At 42.2% G+C, this 23,136-nt stretch overlaps 1 protein-coding gene across 1 annotated transcript in view; it reads left to right on the forward strand.

Annotated features, from left to right (window-relative positions):
* The window catches only part of LDLRAD4 (low density lipoprotein receptor class A domain containing 4), a 322,573-nt gene that overhangs the window by 121,868 nt on the left and 177,569 nt on the right, over nt 1-23,136 (forward strand). Inside the window, exon 3 of the mRNA XM_077352829.1 lies at nt 10,412-10,552. Coding sequence (XP_077208944.1) covers nt 10,412-10,552 — 141 coding nt within the window. The remainder of the gene's footprint in view (nt 1-10,411; nt 10,553-23,136) is intronic.

Here is a 23,136-nt window from a genome sequence, read left to right on the forward strand (position 1 = left end):
GGTGAACCAGCTGTTCTCATAACATATCCTCATTATGAACGGATGCAGTGTCCCTGTAAAGTGTAAAGTGGTAGTTGAAGATAAAAGGCTCCTTCCTCCCTCAACCTTCTAGTCTAGAAAACTGGCATTTCAGTTTTAGTAGGTTATTTAAGAGGTGGGTAGTCACGCTCTAGAGATCTCCTATATAATCTGTGAAACTATCCTGAAAGGTGCAAAGTAAGGAGGGCTAACAAGTGGTAGCTTTGGAGTGTCACAAGAGTCCTTTCAGAGCCCCACTCAAAAACACGCTTCAAGCAAACCTGTAACTTCTTATGCAAACCCCCAAATCCTTCGAAGGGTCCTTTCATTATTTGTTTAGAGCTAAATGTGATTGTTACCATGACAGAAATGAAGAACATATCCCTTTTCTGTATTGACTTCCCTTCCAATACTCCACCGTCAAGGGTTATTGCTTATGGTAGGGAATAGTCCCTTTTAGTACTGTATTTGCAAGCTCAATTAACCCCTGGTGGACTCATGTTCTAGAATAGAGAAATAGAATAGAGGCACCTGAATCCTTCACATTCTTCAGATATTTCATCAATTTATTATGGCTGCTGGAGACCCAATCCATTCCATTGGCATCCTATACTTACTGCTTAATTGGAATGTTGGGAATATTAGTTGTGGTAGGACTGGACCGCAGTCACAGCAGCACTTGAAATTATGGCCTACTGCCTCCTATTGTGAATGTGAACTGACCCTGAAGAGAAATATTGTTATTGGAGTGTTAGGGACTGAAGGCAGGAAGCTGAGAGAAAGCAGATTTCAACCTTTGACCTTTTGATGTTGCAAAGGGAATTGGCAATACACTCTAGTGACTGTTCATTTATTAGTGGCAGTTTAAGAGAAGCTACTGGCAATTTGCTGCTTATCCTAAATCCCCCTAAATTTATCTTTGTCAGATGACATGGCCTGGAAAACAGGTATATTTTAGAGTTTTGCTTGCTACTAATTTCCATCAGTTTCTTTTGAATTAGAATGTGGAAGTGTGGGAATGTAGGAAGAAAATGGATAATATGATTTTAGGGGTATTTGGCGTCTCCAGTGCTTCTTTGATTTTCATATGGGTGCTCCTGTGGCTGATGGCATTTGTTGTTTAGTAGAAAGTTCATTGAAACTGCTTTGCTTCCATACTTCATTTAAAGAAAGATGGTAAACTTTTGTGGCACTCAAAAAACTCCTGTTTGCAACCAACATTATTATAATAATCTATGTCAAGCCATGATACAAATGGCATTTTTTATATTTCTTATGACAAACTACAGTATTTCCCCACCTCCAACATGTCAGCGAATGTAACGAGATGGTGATTTTAGACATATAAAATATCCCCAGTAATCTATTACTAGAGTGACTAAGAAATAGAACCAAGAAGGGATCTCTGGAGATAGGACTAGGATAGATTTTAATGTAGCAATTGTTGGATGATCCAATGCCTTGTTTTGAACTCAGATGTGCAGTGATTGTTCTGTGCTCTCTTTGTGATGCTTAACTGAGTCAACACAAAAACCATTCAAACATTAAATGTTTTTGATCCATTCTTGGGGGGGAGAGGGTTACAGTGGTTATGGGGGTATGCCCTATCATCACACCTTTTCATATGTGCTCTCCCTATGTACAGTAGAGCATTTTACAGGGACTTAGCATACACGTCCATTTACAATTTTCAAAAATTGGGCCAGATTACTCCCATCACAATCACATACCCTCATCCACACATAGAGAAAAATTATACTGAACATCTTCACAAGGTTATTTTCTTCATCCAAGAGTTCAAATATCTCAGAAGAAGGGGAAAGAGAAGGGATCACAGATAATGAACAGGGAATTGACAGATTAAAAAAAGCATGTTAGGTGTTGTTAAAATAAATGGTTCAGTTCCAAGCCAAGCTGAGCAAGGATAAAAAACATCATTGCTTCCTGCTACTATGATTGCTTCTTGCCTTCTAGCAGAGAAAAGCAGTAAAAAAAACCCATAATAATGATGATGATGATGATGATGATGATGCCATCCCTTCACACTGGTGCTGTCCCCTCATCATAGCTGCTATCATAGTAGATCACTAAGTGGGACTCTTCAGCAGGGTCACATTGAGCAGTCATGTGTCTATTGTCTTTGCTTAATTGATATTTCTTAAATCTTTTATTTGGACATTAATCTTGAAGGAAAAAACAAACATAAGTGTTGGCAAAGTATAGAAAGGTATTTGGTTCTGAATAATTCCCCTTCTCCCAACAGTGCAGAGAGCCAGTTTGGTGTAGTGGTTAGGAGTGCGGACTTCTAATCTGGCATGCCGGGTTCGATTCTGCACTCTCCCACGTGCAGCCAGCTGGGTGACCTTGGGCTCGCCACGGCACTGATAAAAAACTATTCTGACCGAGCAGTGATATCAGGGCTCTCTCAGCCTCACCCACCTCACAGGTGTCTGTTGTGGGGAGAGGAATGGGAAGGCGACTGTAAGCTGCTTTGAGCCTCCTTTGGGTAGGGAAAAGCGGCATATAAGAACCAACTCGTCTTCTAATTAAGGTATCTTTTGGTGACTGATCAGGTTTAAGAGCATTAGTGGAATCCAAAGAAGTTTCTTTTTCCACACTGCTCTTCTAACAGTTTGACTATTCTTGAGAACAAAGATAGAAATTCAGGAAATTCTAGTTTAGTGAGTATTTCCCCCCTGGCAGGATATTAGTAATTGCATTATGGAAAAACAAGGTGATTATACAAACACAAGTACGCACACACAATGAGATCAGAAGCTTGTATCCAGACTAATGTTTCTGGAGGCAAAAAGATTTTGGCCCATGGTTCGTTGATTTTTCTACATCGCCCTTCCTGTGGTTGCTGAAAATGCTCTCCAGCATCTTGTCTCTGGGAGGCCCCTTTTCTTCCAAGAACATGATTGGAGGGGGGCATTTGGGGCTGTTGTGGAAGGAGGGAAGTGGTAAAAATGAGACCCATAAGCCTGTAGCAGCCTCTAGTCTGGATCCACATCTGGATTAATCTTTTAGATTACAGAGGAAATATTTAGGGAAAACCAGATGAGGGCATGGAAAAGTTGGAGGAATACATGGAAAACATAGGTAAAAGACAAAGAAAAAATCAACACTGTGTAGAAATGTGAAATACAATTGATAAGAACTCTCTCAAAAGATAATTCTGGTGCTATCTTTATTCCGTGGACATGTTTGCTAATAAAACATAAATAATAAAATGTGTGTGAAAGAGTAAGTATTTCATCATGGAAGAAATGTAATGGTACCACACTTGTGAAGCTAGCTTGAGACTATACCAAAATATTTTTGTTCTAGTTATTATTCATAAAAGCATGAAAAAGAATAAACATAGGAAAAGGTAATTAAATAAATACTTGATATGTCTAGGGATAAAGTAAATATGCAGATGCAGAAAGAATAGCGAAACCATTTATTTATACAGCATAATACTATTTTGAATGTGATAATCAGTCAGGGAAGATGTTGGACAGAATATAGGTGAAAAAATAATACAAAATCAGTTGTTTAAGTGAAAGGACTCTTGTCCCTCAAGCATCTAAGAACAGAAATAATTAATGGATTTATGAATTATACAACAGTATCAAGTGAAAGAATGAATAATATCATTATAAGTAATTTAGAACTTTCTACTTTCTATACATTACCTTTTTTAGATTTAATGTTTTTATGTTTGTAGAAAGATCTATTTTGTCTTTTTATCTCACCAGGCTCTGGAATGGGCAGAAAGATATTATGTAGAGCCATCTTCTTAATATAATATTTGTCTTTGCATGTTCAAATATTTGTCTTTGCTGCGCCGGGGTGTGGGGAGTGGGCGACCCGGGGCCCCGCGCACGCATGGCAGCCCTGGTGCAAACACGCATGTGCAGACGTGTCTGGCGGCGGTGCATGCGCAGTATCGCTGCCCATGCATGCATGCGCGGACTTGCCGCGCTTGTGCGTTTGCGCCCCCACTGGACACAAACGCGCATGTGTGGCAAGTCTGCGCATGCGCGTTTGCGCCGGCAGCTGTGGCTCCCTCTCTCCGCCCCTCCAGGCCGCAAGGATATCGGCCGCAGATGCGGCCGATTAGCTTGCGGCCCGGCAAGCTTCTCTTCCCCCCCCCTCCTGAAGTAAGAGGCTTGCCGGGCTTTGGCGGCCGATTTGCTCATGGCCTGGCAAGCTTCTCACTGCGGGGGGGGGGGGCGGGAAGAGGGAGCCGTGGCCCGGTCCCGGGCTACAGCCCGGGTGTTGGGAGCTACTGGTTTACAGTAAGTGGGCAGAAATACACTGGGTTGTATGGTTACTGATCTCATTCCTCTTAAACTCTGAGATTCATTGTGTGGGGCCTGATGATGTAATTGTCCCTCAATGTCCTATTTAATAGGTTTATTAATAGTAATAATATGTCTACTTGTCATTAGGTACGTACCACATAGAATCTGTGGGTAGTCTCTAACATGTGGCTTTGAAGAGATGAGTAATTCACTTGAGTAAACAATAAAAATTAACATGGTGATGAGATACATGATAAATGTAAGATGTAATTAGTAGTGCCAATTATTGCCTTGTGTCTCCAAAGTACAAGTGTTCATGTGTCTCAGAAGGAGCCATATATCTCCAATTTGGACCCCAGCTCTCTGGGGAAAAATTACTTGCTCATGATCAACCTTTGAGTCTTTTGTTGATTAAATTAGTATGTGTATATTCTTTTCTCAGAAGATGGTATTGGGAGTTAGACTGTACAATGGAATTCAGAACTGTGTTGTGAAAGCTGTGGCTTTGTGGGTGCAAGAGAGTAAATCAGTACCTTAATTACTAAAATGGGACAATCTTGAATTACACTTGTCTGCAAATCACTTCCTTCATTCTAGAAATTATCTTTTAATACCAAATAAATGTCAGCATTCAAGGAGATACACCTGTGAGATACACCTGTCGACATTTAGAGTGATGTACTGTCCCTCATGTCCAGCCATGCTGAGTCACTTACTCCAACATGTATGTATGCGCCAGAGTGCCATATGAACTTGCACTTATCTACAATGCAGTAGACAAAAACTCTGTCAAAAGATTTTCTTATTACAGAATTCTTTGAGACAGGAGAGTATGTGACTCCTGCAGCACCAAGGACAATGATGGAAACTAGGTACAGCTAATTGGTTTTCTTTATTTGCATGTACTTAGCATAAATTTCACCAACCTGGCAGTTAAGCAAACACTGTTAAGCTGAAACTTTTTTCTTTTAACATTTGCTACAATGAAATGTAAAAAAGCATGCACTAGAATAATTTGATATATTCCTTTAACATTCAAAAATGAATTGTAATTAATATAGTTTCTACATATTTATATAGTTTGCCACATTATTACTAACCAGATATAATTTCTTAGCCTGCAGATGCTGTGATTCTGCCTAGTCCAGACCCCTACCCAGTTCAGGCTAAGCGGACGAAAGGTATTAAACTGGGGGATGCCCATACCCCAGCTGATGAAGTGCCATTAATAATCACTCTTTGATCATAAGGGTGTTGTTGTTGTCCTTTGCCAACACAGTTTCAGTTTTCTCACAAATTCTCAGGATTAAAAACATTTTTTAAAATGTATGCCTAGTATTTTTTTTGATAGAGTTGATAATAATGCATGGGGGCCATGTTTTGTATATTGCATTGGGTGAGCTAGGGTTAGTTCTAACTGCAGCAGACACAACAACAACAACAGAACCTTACCAGGCTTGTCATCACCAGCCTAATCTGCTTCATCTTTAAGTGAGAGAGCATGTCTGTCATGCCCAGTTCTTTAAACTGAAGGATGAGATTAAAATGTAAATAATACATGAAATGATGGCCAATCAAGAATTCCAATCTATTAAATGCTTCAGAATATAGGCATGCAATACCATTCAGGTGTGTGTTTGTGTGTGTGTGTGTGTGTGTGAGGGGATCTAGTTGTTTTCGTCCTGGTGGTTGGTTCTATTTTTAAAAGCAGACAGCGTTTACCTGTAGTTAGAAGCACTTTGTGTCAAATGCGATGGGAAAACAATGGTAGGCTATTCATGTGATGAGCTCAAGTGCAAAGGGAATCAGAAAGCATTAAGCATAATGGAATGGAATGGGATTGTATATGGGTGAGTAGACACAGCATGTGTAAAATAAGCATTGAAATGATGACATTATTACATTTCACAGTTCAACATTCATTGATTATAACTATATTTAGCAAGCAAGGTATATATGCATCAAATTAGTCAGCCCAGTTTCTCTGGTGCTTATTTTCCAAATGCTGCTTTCTGAACATATGTGGTTTAATTGCCTTTCTTTATAAAGAAATAATCTGCATTTCTTTTAGACTTTTTCTTCTGCAGAATAGACTGGCTTGCTTCCTAATGAGGCTAAACCATCAGATGAACAGTACGATGATGTTACATCTCAGCTCTGGCCACAGTGCAAGACCCCATTTATATAACCACTGGGAAAGATTCAAATTGGGGCTGCAGCATGAAGGAAGAGGATTAACCCATTAGCCAACAAGATTTCAGATGGGTTGTTGGAAGAAGGAGCTGGTCTGTCCTCCTCTGCCACTTCCTTCAAGCCCTTTAAAGCAGTGGTCTCCAACCTTTTTATCATTGGGGACCAGTCAATGCTTAACAATTTTACTGAGGCCCGGGGGGGGGTAGTCTTTTGCCAAAGGATGTCGCTGCCACCACCGCCTGAGCCCCGGCTCCACTTGCTTTCCTGCTAGCGCCCCTGACTTCCCACCGCCCACTGGGGGGCGCTGCTAGCAGCAGCTGCGCATTGCCACGCCGAGGGGGAGCCCCAGCCATGGCTGCTGCTGGAGAGCACCAAAGGTGAGCCGGCGGCAGAGTGGCAGGGCAGCCCCCGAGGCAGCAGCCGGGGAGGAGGACAAGGAGGAGCTGTGGCCCGGTACCGACTGATCCACAGACTGGGACCGGTCATTGGACCAGTACCAGTCCCTGGATTGGGGGTTGGGGACCACTGATTTAAAGGATCCTAACCAGGGACCTATTACACCTTCTGAGCAATATTTAGCACTCCCCTCCACAATCACTTTTCTGTCAAAGGACCAGCTATCACTGACTGCCTGAGTTGTAAAGACCCAAGCACTGTTGACCAGGTGCCTGGTGTGCAGATCTCTACCGCAAAGAATACTCACAGTTAAGTGTCCTACATAAAGGATTATGATCCTGGAGCACTGTATTGCTCCTTGAAATGCTCTCAGACCCACCCTTTTAGATTCTATTTTGGAGAACAATTGTTTTGATTATGAGGGGGAATTATTTCTATACACCCACAGAATCGCCACAGGATTCTGTGATCGCCCTGGCAGTCGCAAATCTATTAATGAGAGAACTAGAAGAGGTGTGGCTTTGTAACCTCAGTGTTAATCCTTTTTTTATTTACATGTTTTATTATTCGAGATTTTTGAATTATATTTTTCTGATTTTTAGTGAGGTCATTTAATATTATAAGAGGTACAAGTAACTGAGGAAAAGTTGATCTTGAAAATGGGAGTAGAATCTGGAACCCTGTTTTGAATTGACTCTAGTTTGATTTTATAAGAAACACTGAAAGAAGATTTGGTTAATAAAACTACTTTATTGATATGCTGGTTCCTCAGTCTTGTCTTCGTTCTCTTGGAATGCTCAGCAAAACCTTCGCAACCAAAGAGCAAAACTCATATGGGACAAGTAAACCCTTTGCTTTAATCTCTTGTAGTAATAGGAAACAGCAGCAAAAATCTAGAACCAGTTGGGCAAGGCTTTCATGCCAAGCTAGCTAAGGAAGCTCTGGAAACATATTCAAGCAGCTTGGCAATACTGACATTTGGGAACTGAGCACACTGGGTGAAACAGTGACTGTTCAGCTGTGGCAGGCCTCCAGTTTGCTAATCTCCATCTGGCACTTAAGAAAGGTGGGCAGAAGAATAATTTTATGGGTCTGGATAGATTCTTGTAGATTACAATATCAAAACTGAGGCATTTTTCAACATGAAAGCCTTTTGAAATGCAGGGATGGCAGCTAACAATTATAATGCCTTGTCCAGAGCTGGCAGGTGTCCAATCAGACGTCGAAACAGATATACATAGCCCAGAGTGAGCTTCAAATAAAATTTGTTACAGACTTCCCAACATCATGCAAAATAAACAGTTTAAAAGCTGTGAGTTTAAAAATACTGTTGAGTTTTATTTTTGTATGCACAATATGTCTTCTTACAATTAAATACAGAAGAAAAATCATAATCATTGCCTATTTGAGTTGTATGCAGTTAATATGATGATGTCATCTGTTCAGTCGTGTCCAACCCTCGGCGATTCTATAGGAAAGTCTTCGCCATGCGCCCCTGTCTCTGACTGCTTCTTTTAGTTGGTTCATGGTCATCCCTGTGTCGGCTTTGATTGTGTCGAGCCAGTGGATCCTTTGGCAACCACGTTTCCTTTTGCTGCTGACCATGCTGAGCATTAATAATTTTTCTAACGAGTTTGATCGTATTACGTGTCCAAAGTAAGTGAGCTTTAGCTGTAATATCTTTCCTTCTAATGACATAGTTGATTTGCTCCTCTCTAAAACTGTCTTGTTGGTAACTTTGGCTGTCCATGGTATTCACAGCATTCGTCTCCAACACCATAATTCAAAAGCATCTATTCTCCTCCTGTCTTCTCTCTTTAGGGTCCAGCTTTCGCATCCATAGCTTGTTATGGGGAAGACAATGGTGTTGACTAGCCGGCATTCTGTATTAAGGCTGATATCTTTACTTTTCCATATTCAGTTCATGCTTAATGTTGCGTTTTGGCCCAGTGTTATTCACAGTTTGATTTCACGGCTGCATCCACTGTTTTGAGTGATCAGAAAGCCAAGCAGTTAATATAGGGTGTGGGGGTGTTTAATATTGTTACTTCCATAAATCATAAATCATACTCCCATTGGGTGAAAAGCAGTATATAAATACTTTAAATAAAGTTTAAGTCCTGTAGCACCTTTAAGACCAATATATTCAAGGTAAAAGCTTTTGTGTGCAAGCATAGTTCTTTGGATGTCCATGATTGTGGATACCATGATTCTGGCCCTCAGGTCTTATGTTTGACAAGTCTGTTTTAGTTGTTTATCTAAATAACAAGCTCCTAATCCTGACCAATCCTACCAACCCCAGTTGAGGTCTCTCTGACCTTGGAAGATAGCTTTAAGAGCCCTCCATCCCATCACATCATTGTCCGTACTACCGGGAGCTGTCCCCCCCCCACATCCATTGATAGTTGTTGGAGGGAGAATGAATGCAAAATAATCTGCCACTGTTTGGGCAACATGCTTTGTTGGAAAGGTGGGACATTTCAAAGAATAAGACTCTATTTTATTTCTGCTGCATTGTGCCATTTGGAAATTTCTCATGCAACTTCAGCATTCCATAGTTATGGTTTATTAAATTACATGATACAATGTGTTTCAGGGTTCAAATTTATTTGTTTGTTTGTTTATTTATTTATTTATTTATTTATTAAATTTCTACACCGCCAACTCCCAAACTGCCAGATAGGGGTAGTTTACACAAATAAAAACATAAGATGGCAAGATTACCATGTAGCCAATAAAAATACAATAAACTAATCAACATTAAAAATAGCAAAGATGACAAGCTCAACAGTCCTCTCCAAGACCCATATTCCTCATTCACCCAAGGTCCATCAGCGCCCAGGATCCTCAACAGGTTCATACCCGCAGAGCGCAATGCCCTGCGGGGAGCATAATGAGATAAGCAGTCCTGCAGGTAGGCAAGACCCAGGCCATGTATAGCCTTAAAGATAAAAAACAGTACCTTGAACTTGATTCAGAAGCAAACCAGTTAAATAATCCTTTACCTTCATGACCAACAGTGCAACTGAATTCAACTGTTTTTGTTTTTGACACCTGTGCTACCAAACATCTGTGACCGCTGGGAGCTAAGCCCTAAATCAGCAGAGAAAGGGGCGGAGCCAGTCTGGGTGGCAAGAATTCCAGCCATTTGGGTGAGGGGCTATTCAGAAGGCACTGCGCTTTCCCATTGGCCCATTACGCGAAATGGCTGAATTTTGGCAGGGGCCTCAGAGCAGGCCCGCAGGGAACCTGGCCACTCAGAGGGGAGGGTGGAGGGTGGGGGAGGCTTCTCTGCAGGTGTCAGCGCAGGCCCGCGGGGAAGCTGGGGACTTGGCAGGGAGGAGGCGGGTGGGGGGCCCCGCGGGTGGGGGGCCCCAGGGGGCTGTGGGCCCACTACCATGGGGCCCCCTTTTCAAAGCCTGCTCTTACGAGCAGACTTTGAAGTATGGTATTCAATAAGACAGGAAATAGTTATCTACTTACATGTGGTTTTCTTTTACTGTGCTTTTCAGAGTGCAAATTCACCTGCACCAGTGGCAAATGCTTGTATCTTGGCTCACTGGTCTGTAACCAACAAAATGATTGTGGAGACAATAGTGATGAAGAGAACTGCCTACTTGTAACAGAGCACCCCCCTCCAAGCATCTTCAGCTGTAAGTACTTGCCTCATGCTTGCCAAGTCAAACTTTTGCTTTGGAGTTTGTTCTACTTCATGTGTTTTTGAAAAAACCTCAAATGACATTTGCATGACATTGGGTCCACCCCCTTCTATTATTTCTTTCACAATTGATGTAAAGTTTTTAAATGGCAGGCTTTTCTACATCGATTTTTTTCATTGGTTCTGGCTTCAGTTTATCCTGATTTCTTGTTCTGGAAGCTGATTTTGAGTCACCATTTCTGTGTGCCTAATGTTTCTGTTGGTTGGCTATGTTATACCAAATCCTTCCCACCTCCAGCCCACTTTTTGATGATTGGATTGTCATCATCAAACCACTCTTTCTCCCACTTGTCCCACTGAAGACAAGTGGATTTTTTGGCCTTTTTTAAAAAAACAGGAACTAAAATAGCAATATATTGATATAGCATTGTAATGATAGGTTTAGCAGGTTCTCTGAATTTCCAGCTTTCATTTTTTAAATTATGTCTCTAGATGTTCCCTTATGAAGTTGTGATCAAAAAAGCCATATGGCCCCAGGGGAAGTGCTAGAGACTTTTAAAAAACGAAACCTGGGAAGTCAGAGAGACTGCCAATTCCTATCATTATGCTGCTATATTGATATAAATATGCACAAAAACTAAAAGTGTTTGTGGTGCGGTGACACCAGCGATGAAGCCACCAATGACGACACCATCCTCCCTTGAAAATCCTGATTATTTAAGATGCATGTGGGAGAAAAACAAACTGACTCCACAGCTGTGAAAATTCACAGGGAGGGCAGATGTATAGAAGAACCATACTCAAACTGATTCCAACTTTTGTGGATCAACTGCCAAGAAAATTAGGAATAAGTTGAGTATGTGGTCCTAGTACCAGTCCTAGTAAGAGCATTGCATTATTCTTTTTACTGACTGAAACCCAGGCTTTGAAGGCTTGCAATTCTGTTGTGGTTGCCTAGTAACAGCCACAGTGAACACTGAGGGGCTATTCAATTCTTACTATAGGTACTGCTTTTATTATTTTGAAGGAAAAAATAGGTTTTATTTTTAACAAGATTTTAGATTTTTCAGCAAACCTGGAGCTTCTTCCAGTTTTGTAGAAAGACTGGAGGTCTTTTCTAGCCCTATCATCTGGATTTAAGTATCTACATACAGGATAGTATCCACAGATGTTGAGAATTAGATACATTGATGCTATTCATATTTTAATGAAACCTTTTTTTGTTATGATTATTTAATTTAATATATTTTTCTGTTGAATATATTATTTTTATTATTTCTTTGTGCTGCTTCAATCTAGCTTATGATTGTTCATATTTGAAAGCAGGTTGGCTGGCTGGGGAGTTCTAGACCCAAATGGGAATGCATGTATGCTTCTGCTTTGGCTACTGCATATGGAGCTCTTCATAAAAAGTGTAATTTTGCTATCTGCTGTAATTTTCTGATCAGCTGCAAGAGGGAGCTGAATAGAGTCTTTTCTGTTCCACTTCCCCTTGCAAACACTTGAATATAGGGTTCCAGCTTACTTTAAATGCTGCTCCATATGTGTTCTATTGGATTGTCGCTGGTATGCATAGAATGCTTGATTTTGTACATTATGCTCCAGATGTTTTAAGCACTTTACATGTTGATAGTATCAGGCCAGATGCCATAGGGGATATAACAGGTTGGTTAGCATCATTTACTTATTAGAATAGATAAGTACTGGACAATAAGTATATCATTAATTGATGTATTTGCTACTTTAATGACAGCATTCTATACTGTTGCATTAGATCGCTCCATTGTACCAGGAGGTACTTAACACCAGAGTCCAGGGATGACTGGAGCGGTAAAGATTTTTCATCATCCCTCATTACTTTTGCTGCATTATGCTTTCATAGTGGTAAACCTTGGCATTTCAAAATAATCACTCAGATTCATTCACAAGACCACACAAAATTAGGGGCAAAGAGACATAGTCAATATTCTTCACAGCTTGAATGCAAGGAAAACAAATAAGTCAATATCGTTTTATGGCTTCTTTTCATAATTGTCCACTGTTGGGAACATCAATTCACTTTCTATTTTAGGTCATGGCATGCAGTTCTTGATTATGCAAATGTAGTCTGAATGAGAGGAAAAAATTGCTTATTCTGGTTGAGCTTTGAAACTGCTCTACAAGTAACTTTGAAGAGCTGGGTTAAGGGGAAAATTAATTCAATAACAGTATTGTGAAACTCCTTGTTGTTTGATTTCCCCTGTCCCAAGGAAGAAAAATATTCCATTGACAGACCCCAAGCTTCTTCTTCTTCTGTACTGTTCCAGCCCAAGGCTACAATCATGCAATAGATCTTTGCATCTTTGTTATTGTGGGACTGCTCAGGTGTAGAAAGTTAATTTGTGTGCTTGCAGGACGGGGACCTGATCAGATCCTCTGCTGATTTACAGAAGGAATGTTTTGATGAATAAGGGATTTGCTTATCTATATCCATGAAATTTGGCCATATGGTATCATGTGACTTTTGCACCAAAATAGCCTCGGTGGAATATTTTGCATCCACTGGAGACTGCACAACATAGAAATTTTATTATTCTTAGAATTAGTTGAATAGGCCAACTGCTTATTAATACCACATATTTTTAGACAAATGGAATTTGTTTGCAAAGGGTTGCCACTTTTTATGAGAGAGAAAAGGACATTCTTCATTTAAAATGTTAACTAATTTAAATATATGCAAACTTGAAATGGCTTATTGACCAGCAGAACAATTGAAGCTAAAGAGAAAAACACCATCTTGGCCAACACAAAGCCAGTTTTTGTTTTACTTATCTGCCATGCAAAAGAAGACAATTAATAACACCCCTGCAAAAACAGTTGGAGTTGGTTATCGACTTGAAGTGTGAGGCTTCGTTAACACCCTGAATCTCATACCAAGGATCACTGTCCAAACCAACCCCCAACTAGTTCATGCTGCTGAAAGCTATACTTGATCCACTGCATGATGTATTCACATACCCTACAACAGCCAGTCTTTTAGTGATTTGAAAGCATTACGAGTATTTGGTCTCATTGCAGGCATATTTTTAAAAGTCCGACAATTCAGTTCAAAACATGCTTCAGCAGGCAGCTGCGGTGTATGAAATGTCAGGCTGTGCTCTGTATGGCACTTTAGTTTTCGTGCAATGGCACTAACATGCATTTGCACTAGAGGTTAGATGAGGTCATTCTGTGCCCTGAGAATTTATTTATACAGACTTTGGAGAAGGAGCTAAACCCTGATGAATAGGGACTGTACAATCTCATGCTAAAAACTTAAGAAGGGATGACCATAGTGTTGCCAGCTCTGGGTGGAAAAAAGCTTGGAGATTAGCCTGTGGAGGGCAGGGTCTGATAGGGGAGGGACCTCAGTAGGGTACAATGCCATGGAGTCCACTCTCCTAAGCAACCACTTTTCTCCATGTAAACTGATCTCTGTTGTCTGGCAGTTAAATGTAATTGCAGGAGATCTTCAGGTCCGACCATATGTAATTAACAGGAAAAAACAATGAAGTTGCAAACCCTTTAAAGAGGTTACAGCCCTGACTTTTTCTTAGTCTTTATGAAATCAGTGAAACATACATAGATGGACTGTTTCTGCATGAAAAGCTTATCCTGGACAGCCTCTAGTTGCTGGTGGGTTTCTAGTGCTGCTTCCACATGACATTGTCTGCAACCTGAGGCTGTCCAGGGGCTGGCGTGAGTTTTAGCCAGATTTGCTTTGCAATGAAGGAAATAGCCCAAACTAGATTTGCCCCTCCTTATTGTGCTTCATGTTGGGGAGCAACCAGGGGCAAGCCCATGTGGAGGGAGAAATGTGTGATAGTCTCACTAGTATTGTCCAACTCTTGCACCCACCCTCCCCTCTGTATTTCCCACTTGCAAGATTTTTTAAAAATGGCGCAGTCCGTTTTGCTGCTGGACAGCAAAGCTACATTCCCCAAGTTCAAATAAATATTCTGTTCACTGTCCTCATTTGTTTTGGGATCAGGCAGCCAAGACACATCCCTGTTTGTGTTTCCTGGTGTTTGGGTTTTAATGGGGAAAGAGGGGGCAGGCATGTGATGAAGTAGCTCTCTCCCAATCAGTTAGGTGTTTGTGCTCTTTGTTTTTAAGCTTTATTGTTGACACAAAATCACTCATCAAGGTCCAGTTACCATGGCCAGCCTCTCACAAATCTACCCAAATGTAAATAGAGACCAAAACACCAATAATCCTAAAGGGGGGGAACGCTTTATTGTTTTGCCATTTCTCCATATGAATGCTGAAGTGTTACTTTAAAAAATATGCTCTTGTGTTGTGGTGGTACCATATAGCAACGTGGAAGTGCCAGGGTTTTTTTTAGTTAATTTCAGGGCTCAGGGCGGAAGGATGTTTGAGTCCCTGAAACAAATGCTGTGCATGGATTGGTGGTTTGTGGTGATTGACAAGCCGAGGAGCAGGGGGAGAAGTTCACTTTGTTTTCCCTTGTCGCCTTGTTGGAGGCAAAAAGCCGCAACAAGGCAGAGGGAAAACACATGAGGGGTCTCCTGTCAGGAAGCTTACAAACATGCGGCTTCCAAAAACGCATTTGCAAGCAGAAGGCGGCACGAGTTTAACGCCTCCTTGCAGAAGCAGTCATGTAACTATTCAAGAAAATTTTAGGTCTCATGCTAGCCCATAGACTTCATATGATAATGGGAGATCAGATTTGCTTGTGGACTTTCTAATCTGGATCTGAGAGCAAGAAGCTGGTTCCAATGATGAGCCAGTATGGCACATCAGACTATAGTGTGGGAGTTTGAATTCCCACTTGGCCATGGAAGCTCACTGTGTACTTGGGCCAGTCATTTACTCTCAGCCTAATCTACTTTACAGAATTGTTGTTGTGAGGGAAAACTGAAGGAGGAGGGAACAGCATTACAAGCTGCTTTGAGTCTCCAACGGGAAAAGTAGGGTATAAATATCCAATTAAGATAAATAACACTGTCACCTCCCAGGATAAAATTGCCATCTCAGTTCAGAAACTTCTACAGCCAAATGTGAAAGAAAAAAGATATACATACAGCAATAGAAGAGCAGATATGTTGAACCTGAACCTTGTAACAAAACATGTAAACTAACAGTTAAACACCAGAATATTTATACCCCATATTTTTCCTCCAATGGGAACCTAAACCAATTTACAACAGCCTCCTCTTTTCCATTATACCTCACAACAATACTGTAAAGTAACTCAGCAAGCTTCCATGGCAGAGTGGGGATTCAAATTGAGCAGAACCAAGTCCAACACTGTAAGTACTGCATACCATGCAAGAAACTTTACAGAAAATCATTCACAGTTACAATTTGCATCAATAAACCCCACAACAGGATCAGGCAAAATGATGACTGCAAGTTTGGGACTGAAGGAACACTCATGGTTAATAATCTGTTCTCTGCCCACAAGAGTGTCTTCATGCATTTCAATAGAATTAGTTCTATGCTGTATTGAAAAGGGTAGCTTTTAAAAACATCAACAAAGCCTTTTAATCTCAAATCTTGAAGTATTAAAAGCATTCCTGAAGTGTCCAGGTTGTTAGAGTCACTAGTGTGTATTGTGTAATTGAGAATGGATGTAAAGCAATGGCCAAAAATTTGTGTTATAGCACATGCATGTTGTGCCCCAAGTACGTGAATTGTGCAGCTGTGTCATGTTCCAGCTGGCTAGCTAATGTTTTCTTTGTGTGCCATATCATAGTAAACTTGTACACATTTCCAGTAAACTCAAGATTATCTGTATAAAGCAAAAAAGGTAGAATTTGAAGTGGCTTCCAGAGGATTACTGTTATGATAACAGCAACATCAATCTCTGGTTTTCATTTTCATTTCTTTGGGGGGAGGGGCCTTCCAGGTGTTCTGGGGCTGTCCCACATCAGGGGTGACTCTTCCATTTTCTTTTAAATATTTAGTAGTCTAGAATAGATGTTAATGAAAGTCTGGCACTGCTATTTTGAGAATTGCAACAATGATAGTAATTTTCAGTGTCAGATTACTGCTTCACAGAGAGAAAGGAGATGGGGGGAGGAGGAGGAGAGAGAAAAATATTCCAGTTCTAATAGAGTTTGCCATCAGCCTGGCTGTGCCAGACAGATGGATCATGAATACTGTCTAGACACTCTCTGCCTGAGTGAAGCTGTGGTCTCTAAGGACGAACAGTGAGAGGCTGGTTTAAGTAACTGGGGGAAGCCAGGCTGCATTCTCCTCTAATCAGATAACAATCAATGTAGATTATGCTTCACCAGGCCAGAGAAAAGGCCCTCTGTTGCTGATAACAGGTCAATAGTGATTTCAATTGAAACTTGTATATTACTGAGCTTTAGGGAGTGAGTCAAAAAGCAAAAGGTAGGGCTTGTATGTACTGTATGCTGTTACATCCCTTGAGGTGTGTCTGCAGGATTCAGAATGATTGTACTTGGGGTTTCTAGGGAGGTGGTAGCAATAACAGAGATGATATAATTTGCCCCCCAAACCTTTACTCAGACATCTTTACTTGGTTAATTTAGTTACTGCTGTTCATGATACGAACTGATAGCTATTTTTGTGCATGGCAAAGTGTATAGTTCTAGCGGGCTGTGAATGCATCTTAGCTTTGTCTTTTTGACTACTTCTGGTGATTTATTTTATCTTTCTAACATTTATTTATTTGGGGGTGGGTGGGTTCCAATAGGTATAAGGCTTCAGCCACCTATATTTATAGCATGGGCAGGGAGGGATACTGTAACCATCAAAGGCATATTAGATTTAAGAATATGCACTTCTGTTGAAAACATCTTCTTGGAGGACTTTGATATTGCTGAGTACCTGCTCAGCTGTGCAGCCCCCTCCCAGTCATGCCATGCCATATCTATTTCCTAATCATGAAGCAACCAGTTCTAATGAATGATGGCAACAACAAGTAATCGATGAATCTGGGGAAATCATGTTGAAAATCAGGACAGATTTGCCTGAATGGTTTGAAGCATTTATGTGTTCAGTTCAGACAAATCGAAGGAGCACACATACTGCCATTTCTTTGGAGTGAAGGCAGAACTCTGTCTCATGGAAGGATTTACTATTAGAAATTCACAGGGTAGCTTATTCCCCTCTTAAGCACATACTGCAAGTGCTGGGAGACAGAATGGAAAAGGAGGGGGAGGACTGGGGGAGCAGTGGTTGCTGCCACTTTGCGTCAGTTCACTTCAATATAATCCAGAGATAAATGGGAAAACAGATCTTTGGTATCTGCTAACCATTTTCATTATGCTGTATGTTAATTTGCCCTCACACTTGCCTATCAGTATGAACCGATTACTTCCATTTCATTGTATTATATCTGTGTAAGTGTGCGCACACATCAAAGCTCATACCTTGAATAACAATGCGTTGGTTTTAAAGGTGCCACTGGACTATGACTTTGTTCTGCTGCTTCAGACCAACATGGCTGCCCACTTGAATCTGTGTACTTCATTGTATCACATATTCTGTACTTCTGTGATAATCGTCAGTAATGTATTGGTTTTACATTATGAAGTGTATTACAACTCACAGATTCATTACAGTTTTGTCCCCCCCTTTGATGAAATTTACAAGCTAAAGATGCTAATGAATCGGTATGTGCTTTCCTTATGTGGATATACATAGTACATTTACCTCTGTGGAAAGACAAAACCTATAGCTCAGAAATAGATCCTAAGGAATGGAGTTCTGATAAGAAAATTAGACTGAGATGAGAGCATTGCTTTTTGAGCAGGGGGGGGGGAAATCACAGAATGAGATGGGCACAGCAGCCTTTATGCTGTGTGTGGAATTATGTAGAGAAGTGTTCTCTTTGCAATCAAAATGCATTGTGTCACTTATTCTTCTCATTGAATGATGATGACAGATTCACCAGACTATCAACTGTCCAGATCAGTGAATTCCTGTACTTTGTGTTGGACTCACGCCCAGCTTTCTCTCCCAAATGTATCCCTCAAGGAATGAATCCTTCAAGGAATGCAGGGAGGGGCCTTGTATGTTATTGCATGATTAAGGATCCAGGTTCACTGCCTGGCAATTAAAAGGATTTCTGGCTTGGGAAGACCTCTGAGTGAGACCCCGGAACAGTGGCAAATCTAGTCTGTTCAGCATCTGGGGTTGATATTTTTTAAAAATATTCCCCTCCTCCATTTTTGTTTGGCTGTCAAATCACAGCTGACTTATGGTGACCCCATAGGGTTTTCAAGACAAGAGATGTTCAGAAGTGGTTTGTTATTGCCTGCCTTCACACTGACCCTGCTTAGCTTCTGAGATCTGATGAGATCAGGCTAGGCTGGTGTTATCTAGGCCAGGTCCCCACCTGTATGTGATAAAATTATTTTCAGTAATAATCATACCATATAAAAAGCTTGACGTCCTTCTGACAACATGTCAGATCTCTGATTGACCCTCAGTGGAAGGGCTCTTCCCCACTGAAGCCCAGTCAGAGGGTCTTCCCTACGTCAGACCTCCTCCTCCTTTTCCATTCTGTCTCCCAGCACTTGCAGTTAGGAGGAGCACCCATCAGAAGGTGAGCCAGGGAACTGGGGGTGGATGTTGGCCATGCTCTGCCGCCACTGCATTGGCTATGGCTAAGCTGCCTCTCCCATCCTTCTGGTTGTGGGAGGGAGGCCAGCTAGCAGTGCAGCCTGGCCTGCTGCCTACTGGGAGACCAATGAGGGCTGGTTTTGTGCCCTCCACTTCAGCCTTCCTATCCTCCTCCACAGCTGTCTGGCCCTCTGAACTGCAGGGATGGGGAGGCAACCCAGCTGAGTGAGCTCACTGCAAGAACACTGTGATCCCTGTTTTCCTGCCAGACAGAAGATTGAGGAGGACCTCCTTGTCATGCTTTTCCACACCCGACCCACCTCCTGGCCATGGGAAGATCAAAGGAGGCCAGCGAGCCATGCACACCATGTGCTCCACCCTGTTACCCACTGGAAGACTCAGGAAGGCCAGCTTGACACCACTGCCCCACCCTCCTGACCACAGGGATGGTGAGGGTGGCTGGCTGAGTGTGCTCGCCATGGGTACCCCATACTTCCCAACCTCCTGCCCGCTGGAAAAGTCTCTCAAATCCAACTGAGACACTTTTTCCATGAAGAAGAGCAAAGAGCCAGCCAGCCCAGAGTGCAGGTATTGTTCTATTCAAGAATGAAAGGAGATCAGTTTGTACTTTTATCAGATCTCCAAGCCCTCCCGCCCCGGAGATTGGCATCTTTAGTAATGTGTGAAAGTCAAATGTAGGTAGAGGTGGGATGGGTCTAATAGACATGTAAATTCTGGTGTCACAGGAAGAGAGGAAGAGGGCTGGCAACCCTATTTCCTCTGATGTGGGAGTGGTCTGGTGATGTCACATCTGGTGGGAGGCCTGGGTGATGTCACTTCCAATGACATGTCTTCTGAGTGTGTGGCCAGCTGAGATTACTTCTGGGGGTCCTTGCTTGAGGAATATTTCAGGGGTCCTTCATAGTCAAAAAGCTGAAAAATATTGTGCTAGACTATTGTAGCTTGGGAATTACTGTAGCAGCTATCAGCTTGCTGGCTTGGTAGTACAATCTGTTAAGTGTGTTTGCTTCAGTCTTGGAGAAATGGAAGTTGAACTAATCCTAGAGTACTTTTTGCTATGCTCTGTCTTCTCTTCACCACTATTGGCTGCAGCCAGAACTGCATCTTAAAAATAGAAGGAAAGATGTTTGGCTGGACACAGCATGATACTGGTTTCAAGGGCCCTCCTTCAAGTGATTTCTTCAAGCTGTAGCCAAAGTAGCCTGGAAGGCACTTAGGCTTCTGTTCTTTGGCACATTTCAGCCGCTTCGGTGGCCATTCAAGTCCAAGGTGGTGAGCGCTGTGGCACGTGGGGGAGGGGCAGCTCCGGTGGTGGTGCGCAATCTGGTGCCCGCAAACAGGCGCAGAGCTCCGCTGCAAATGCTGCAAATTGCATTTCCAATTGGAGCCTTCACTTTGGATTCCAGGCTTGCAGGGGTCCAGTTCTGATGGAAACAATGGCATGAGAAAAGGAAATTATGCCTTATCCTCACCATTACCCAGCCTGAAAGGACCCTACAGAGCTTTGCCCTGTTGGGGACTGCTGTGGGGACATGTGAGGTTGATTTGGGGAGGGTGAACAACAGAGATTAGTAGCTTCTCCTATGAGTTGCTGTTGGTTCAGAAAATGTCTTCCCCCATTAAGCCATGGCCATGTTTTGAATTAATTTCCTGTATTTCTGATAATAGAAGAAAAATTATGCTGGACGCTCTATTTATGGACCATTTCCACATGGAGGGCTAAAATGCGAGTGGCCTCCTGCTTGCAAATGCGGGATGGTAAATCTCACGTTTGCAGCCCTCCTCATGGATAGACCCTCCCACCTTTTTCCTCTGCTCCATTGCAGCTTTTGCTTCCCAACGAGGCTGCAAGAGGAGGAGGAGGAGGAGAGTTGGTCCTTCTTTGCTGCTTTTCTCTACCCGAAGGAGTCTCAAAGTGGCTTACAATCTCCTTCCCTTTCCTCTCCCCACCACAGACACCATGTGAGGTGGGGTCGGGCGCTTCGGCGTCTGAAGTGGCTAGTCGCACCTGAAGCAGCCAGCCTCGTGTCGCCAGGTGGGGGAGGGAAGGCGAGGATGTCGATGCACCGGTTGGCGCACCCACAGAGCTCTGCGCCTGCATGTGTGCACCAACCAGCGCGTTGACGCCTGTGCCTCCCCTCCCCCCTGCAACACAGTGTTGTCTGCTTCGGGCACAAGTGGCTGCTTCAGACGCCAAAGCGCCCAATCCTAGAGGTAGGTGAAGCTGAGAGAGCCCTGATATTACTGCTTGATCAGAACAGCTTTATCAGTGCTGTAGCAAGCCCAAGCTTGCCATAGCTGTTTGCATGTGGGAGAGCATGGAATCAAACCCGACTTGCCAGATTAGAAGTCCGCACTCCTAACCACTATATGAAGCTGGCTAAACCATTAAAACAAGCCTAGCTTCTCCCCCACTCCTTGGCTTGTCAATCACAGCAAGCCACCCATCACAGCACAGCACTTCTCTCATGGACGGAAACTTTCTTCCCCCGCAGCCCCAATTTTTTTAAAGGCACTTATGTATTGCTATGCAGTAATGCCTCAACACAGATGCATTTCTAAAAAAAATCAATGCAGAAGTGGCTGAACTATACAGCATCCCCCCCCCCTTTGAGATTCATATTTTTTTTGGACTTTATGTCTGGGTGGATTCTTGAGAGGCTGCACATCAGAAACTGGAGCCCCCAAAATCATTTTGTGTAAACAGATGGGGCATGCATGCCTGGATGACTGGGAGAAAGCTGTTTGATCACCCGCGCCCCCCTTTTCCCCTTTCATTCCCCAGCTCCAAAAACACAAACAGGGCTGTTTTGCCTCCCTGATCCCCCAAACCATGGATGCTTTAAAGAAGATTTTATCTTTGCTAATGTATCTTTGTGGTCAATGCGGACCACCATTAAAAAAAATTACTCGGATCAGGAATTGGAGAGGGGAGGGCGGGTGTAATGGTGGGACAATGCTAGTGAGACTGTTGCGCCTTGCCCCCTCCACACGGGCTTGCCTCTGATTGCTCACTGATGGGATGCAAGATAAAAGGTGGCAAAATCCCTTTTTGCTATTTCCTTTATCCCGAGACAAATCTGGGCAAAACCCAAGCCCGCCCCTGGACAGCCTCAGGATGCAGGCAACATCATGTGGAGAGGGCTCTAAAATTTGCCAGCAACCAAAGGCTGCCCAGGGGCAGATTCCTCTTGCAGAAACGGTCATGGAACTCCCAACAGTATCGTTTGATCTTCAATATAAAATCACTTCATATGTTTATATATTCCCATTGTCTGAGTGAATACTTTTGCTTTTTCATGTTAATTATAAAGAAACAGAGGGTCTATAGTTCTCTCTCTCTCTCTCTCTCTCTCTCTCTCTCTCTCTCTCTCTCTCTCTCTCTCTCTCTCTCTCTCTGTGTGTGTGTGTGTGTGTGTGTAGAGCCATGATTCAGTGAGAAGTTACAACTAATTAAATTAGGACACATTGAGCCTGCTATAAGTTTGGAATAGCCCTTTAAAGACCTTGGATTAAGAAAGGATTTACATTTAAACATGTACCACATTAAGTATGAAGACTATTTTCACAAGTCACATTTAAATCAGATTTTGTTTCTCCTACATCTGTAATGCAAATGAAAAACTGCAATGCCTGGAATGTAGATTAGTTCTAAAATGGCTCTGTTCTGCTTTCTGTCCTGAACAAATGGTACATTTGAGACTAAAAGCAGTTCTTTAATATCACTTGTGAAACTTCCTAATTATAAGCATTCATCCTAAGCACCTGAATAAGGACTCCTACTTCCCTAAATAAGGATGCTTTCCTGAATTCAGGCCTGCTCACTGAACTTTTGAATTGATTCCGATTTTAGTACATCTGAATTTGAAAAAATTAAACACATGTCTGTATCTAGCCTCACAGTGGATTTAAGTCTTCTCAAGTGGGAACAATGAGTTCTGTTGATTTCCCACTCCATCTCTCTGAGCCCCCAAAAAT

Source organism: Paroedura picta, chromosome 9 (genome assembly GCF_049243985.1).
Source record: "Paroedura picta isolate Pp20150507F chromosome 9, Ppicta_v3.0, whole genome shotgun sequence".
NCBI classification, from domain to species: domain Eukaryota; kingdom Metazoa; phylum Chordata; class Lepidosauria; order Squamata; family Gekkonidae; genus Paroedura; species Paroedura picta.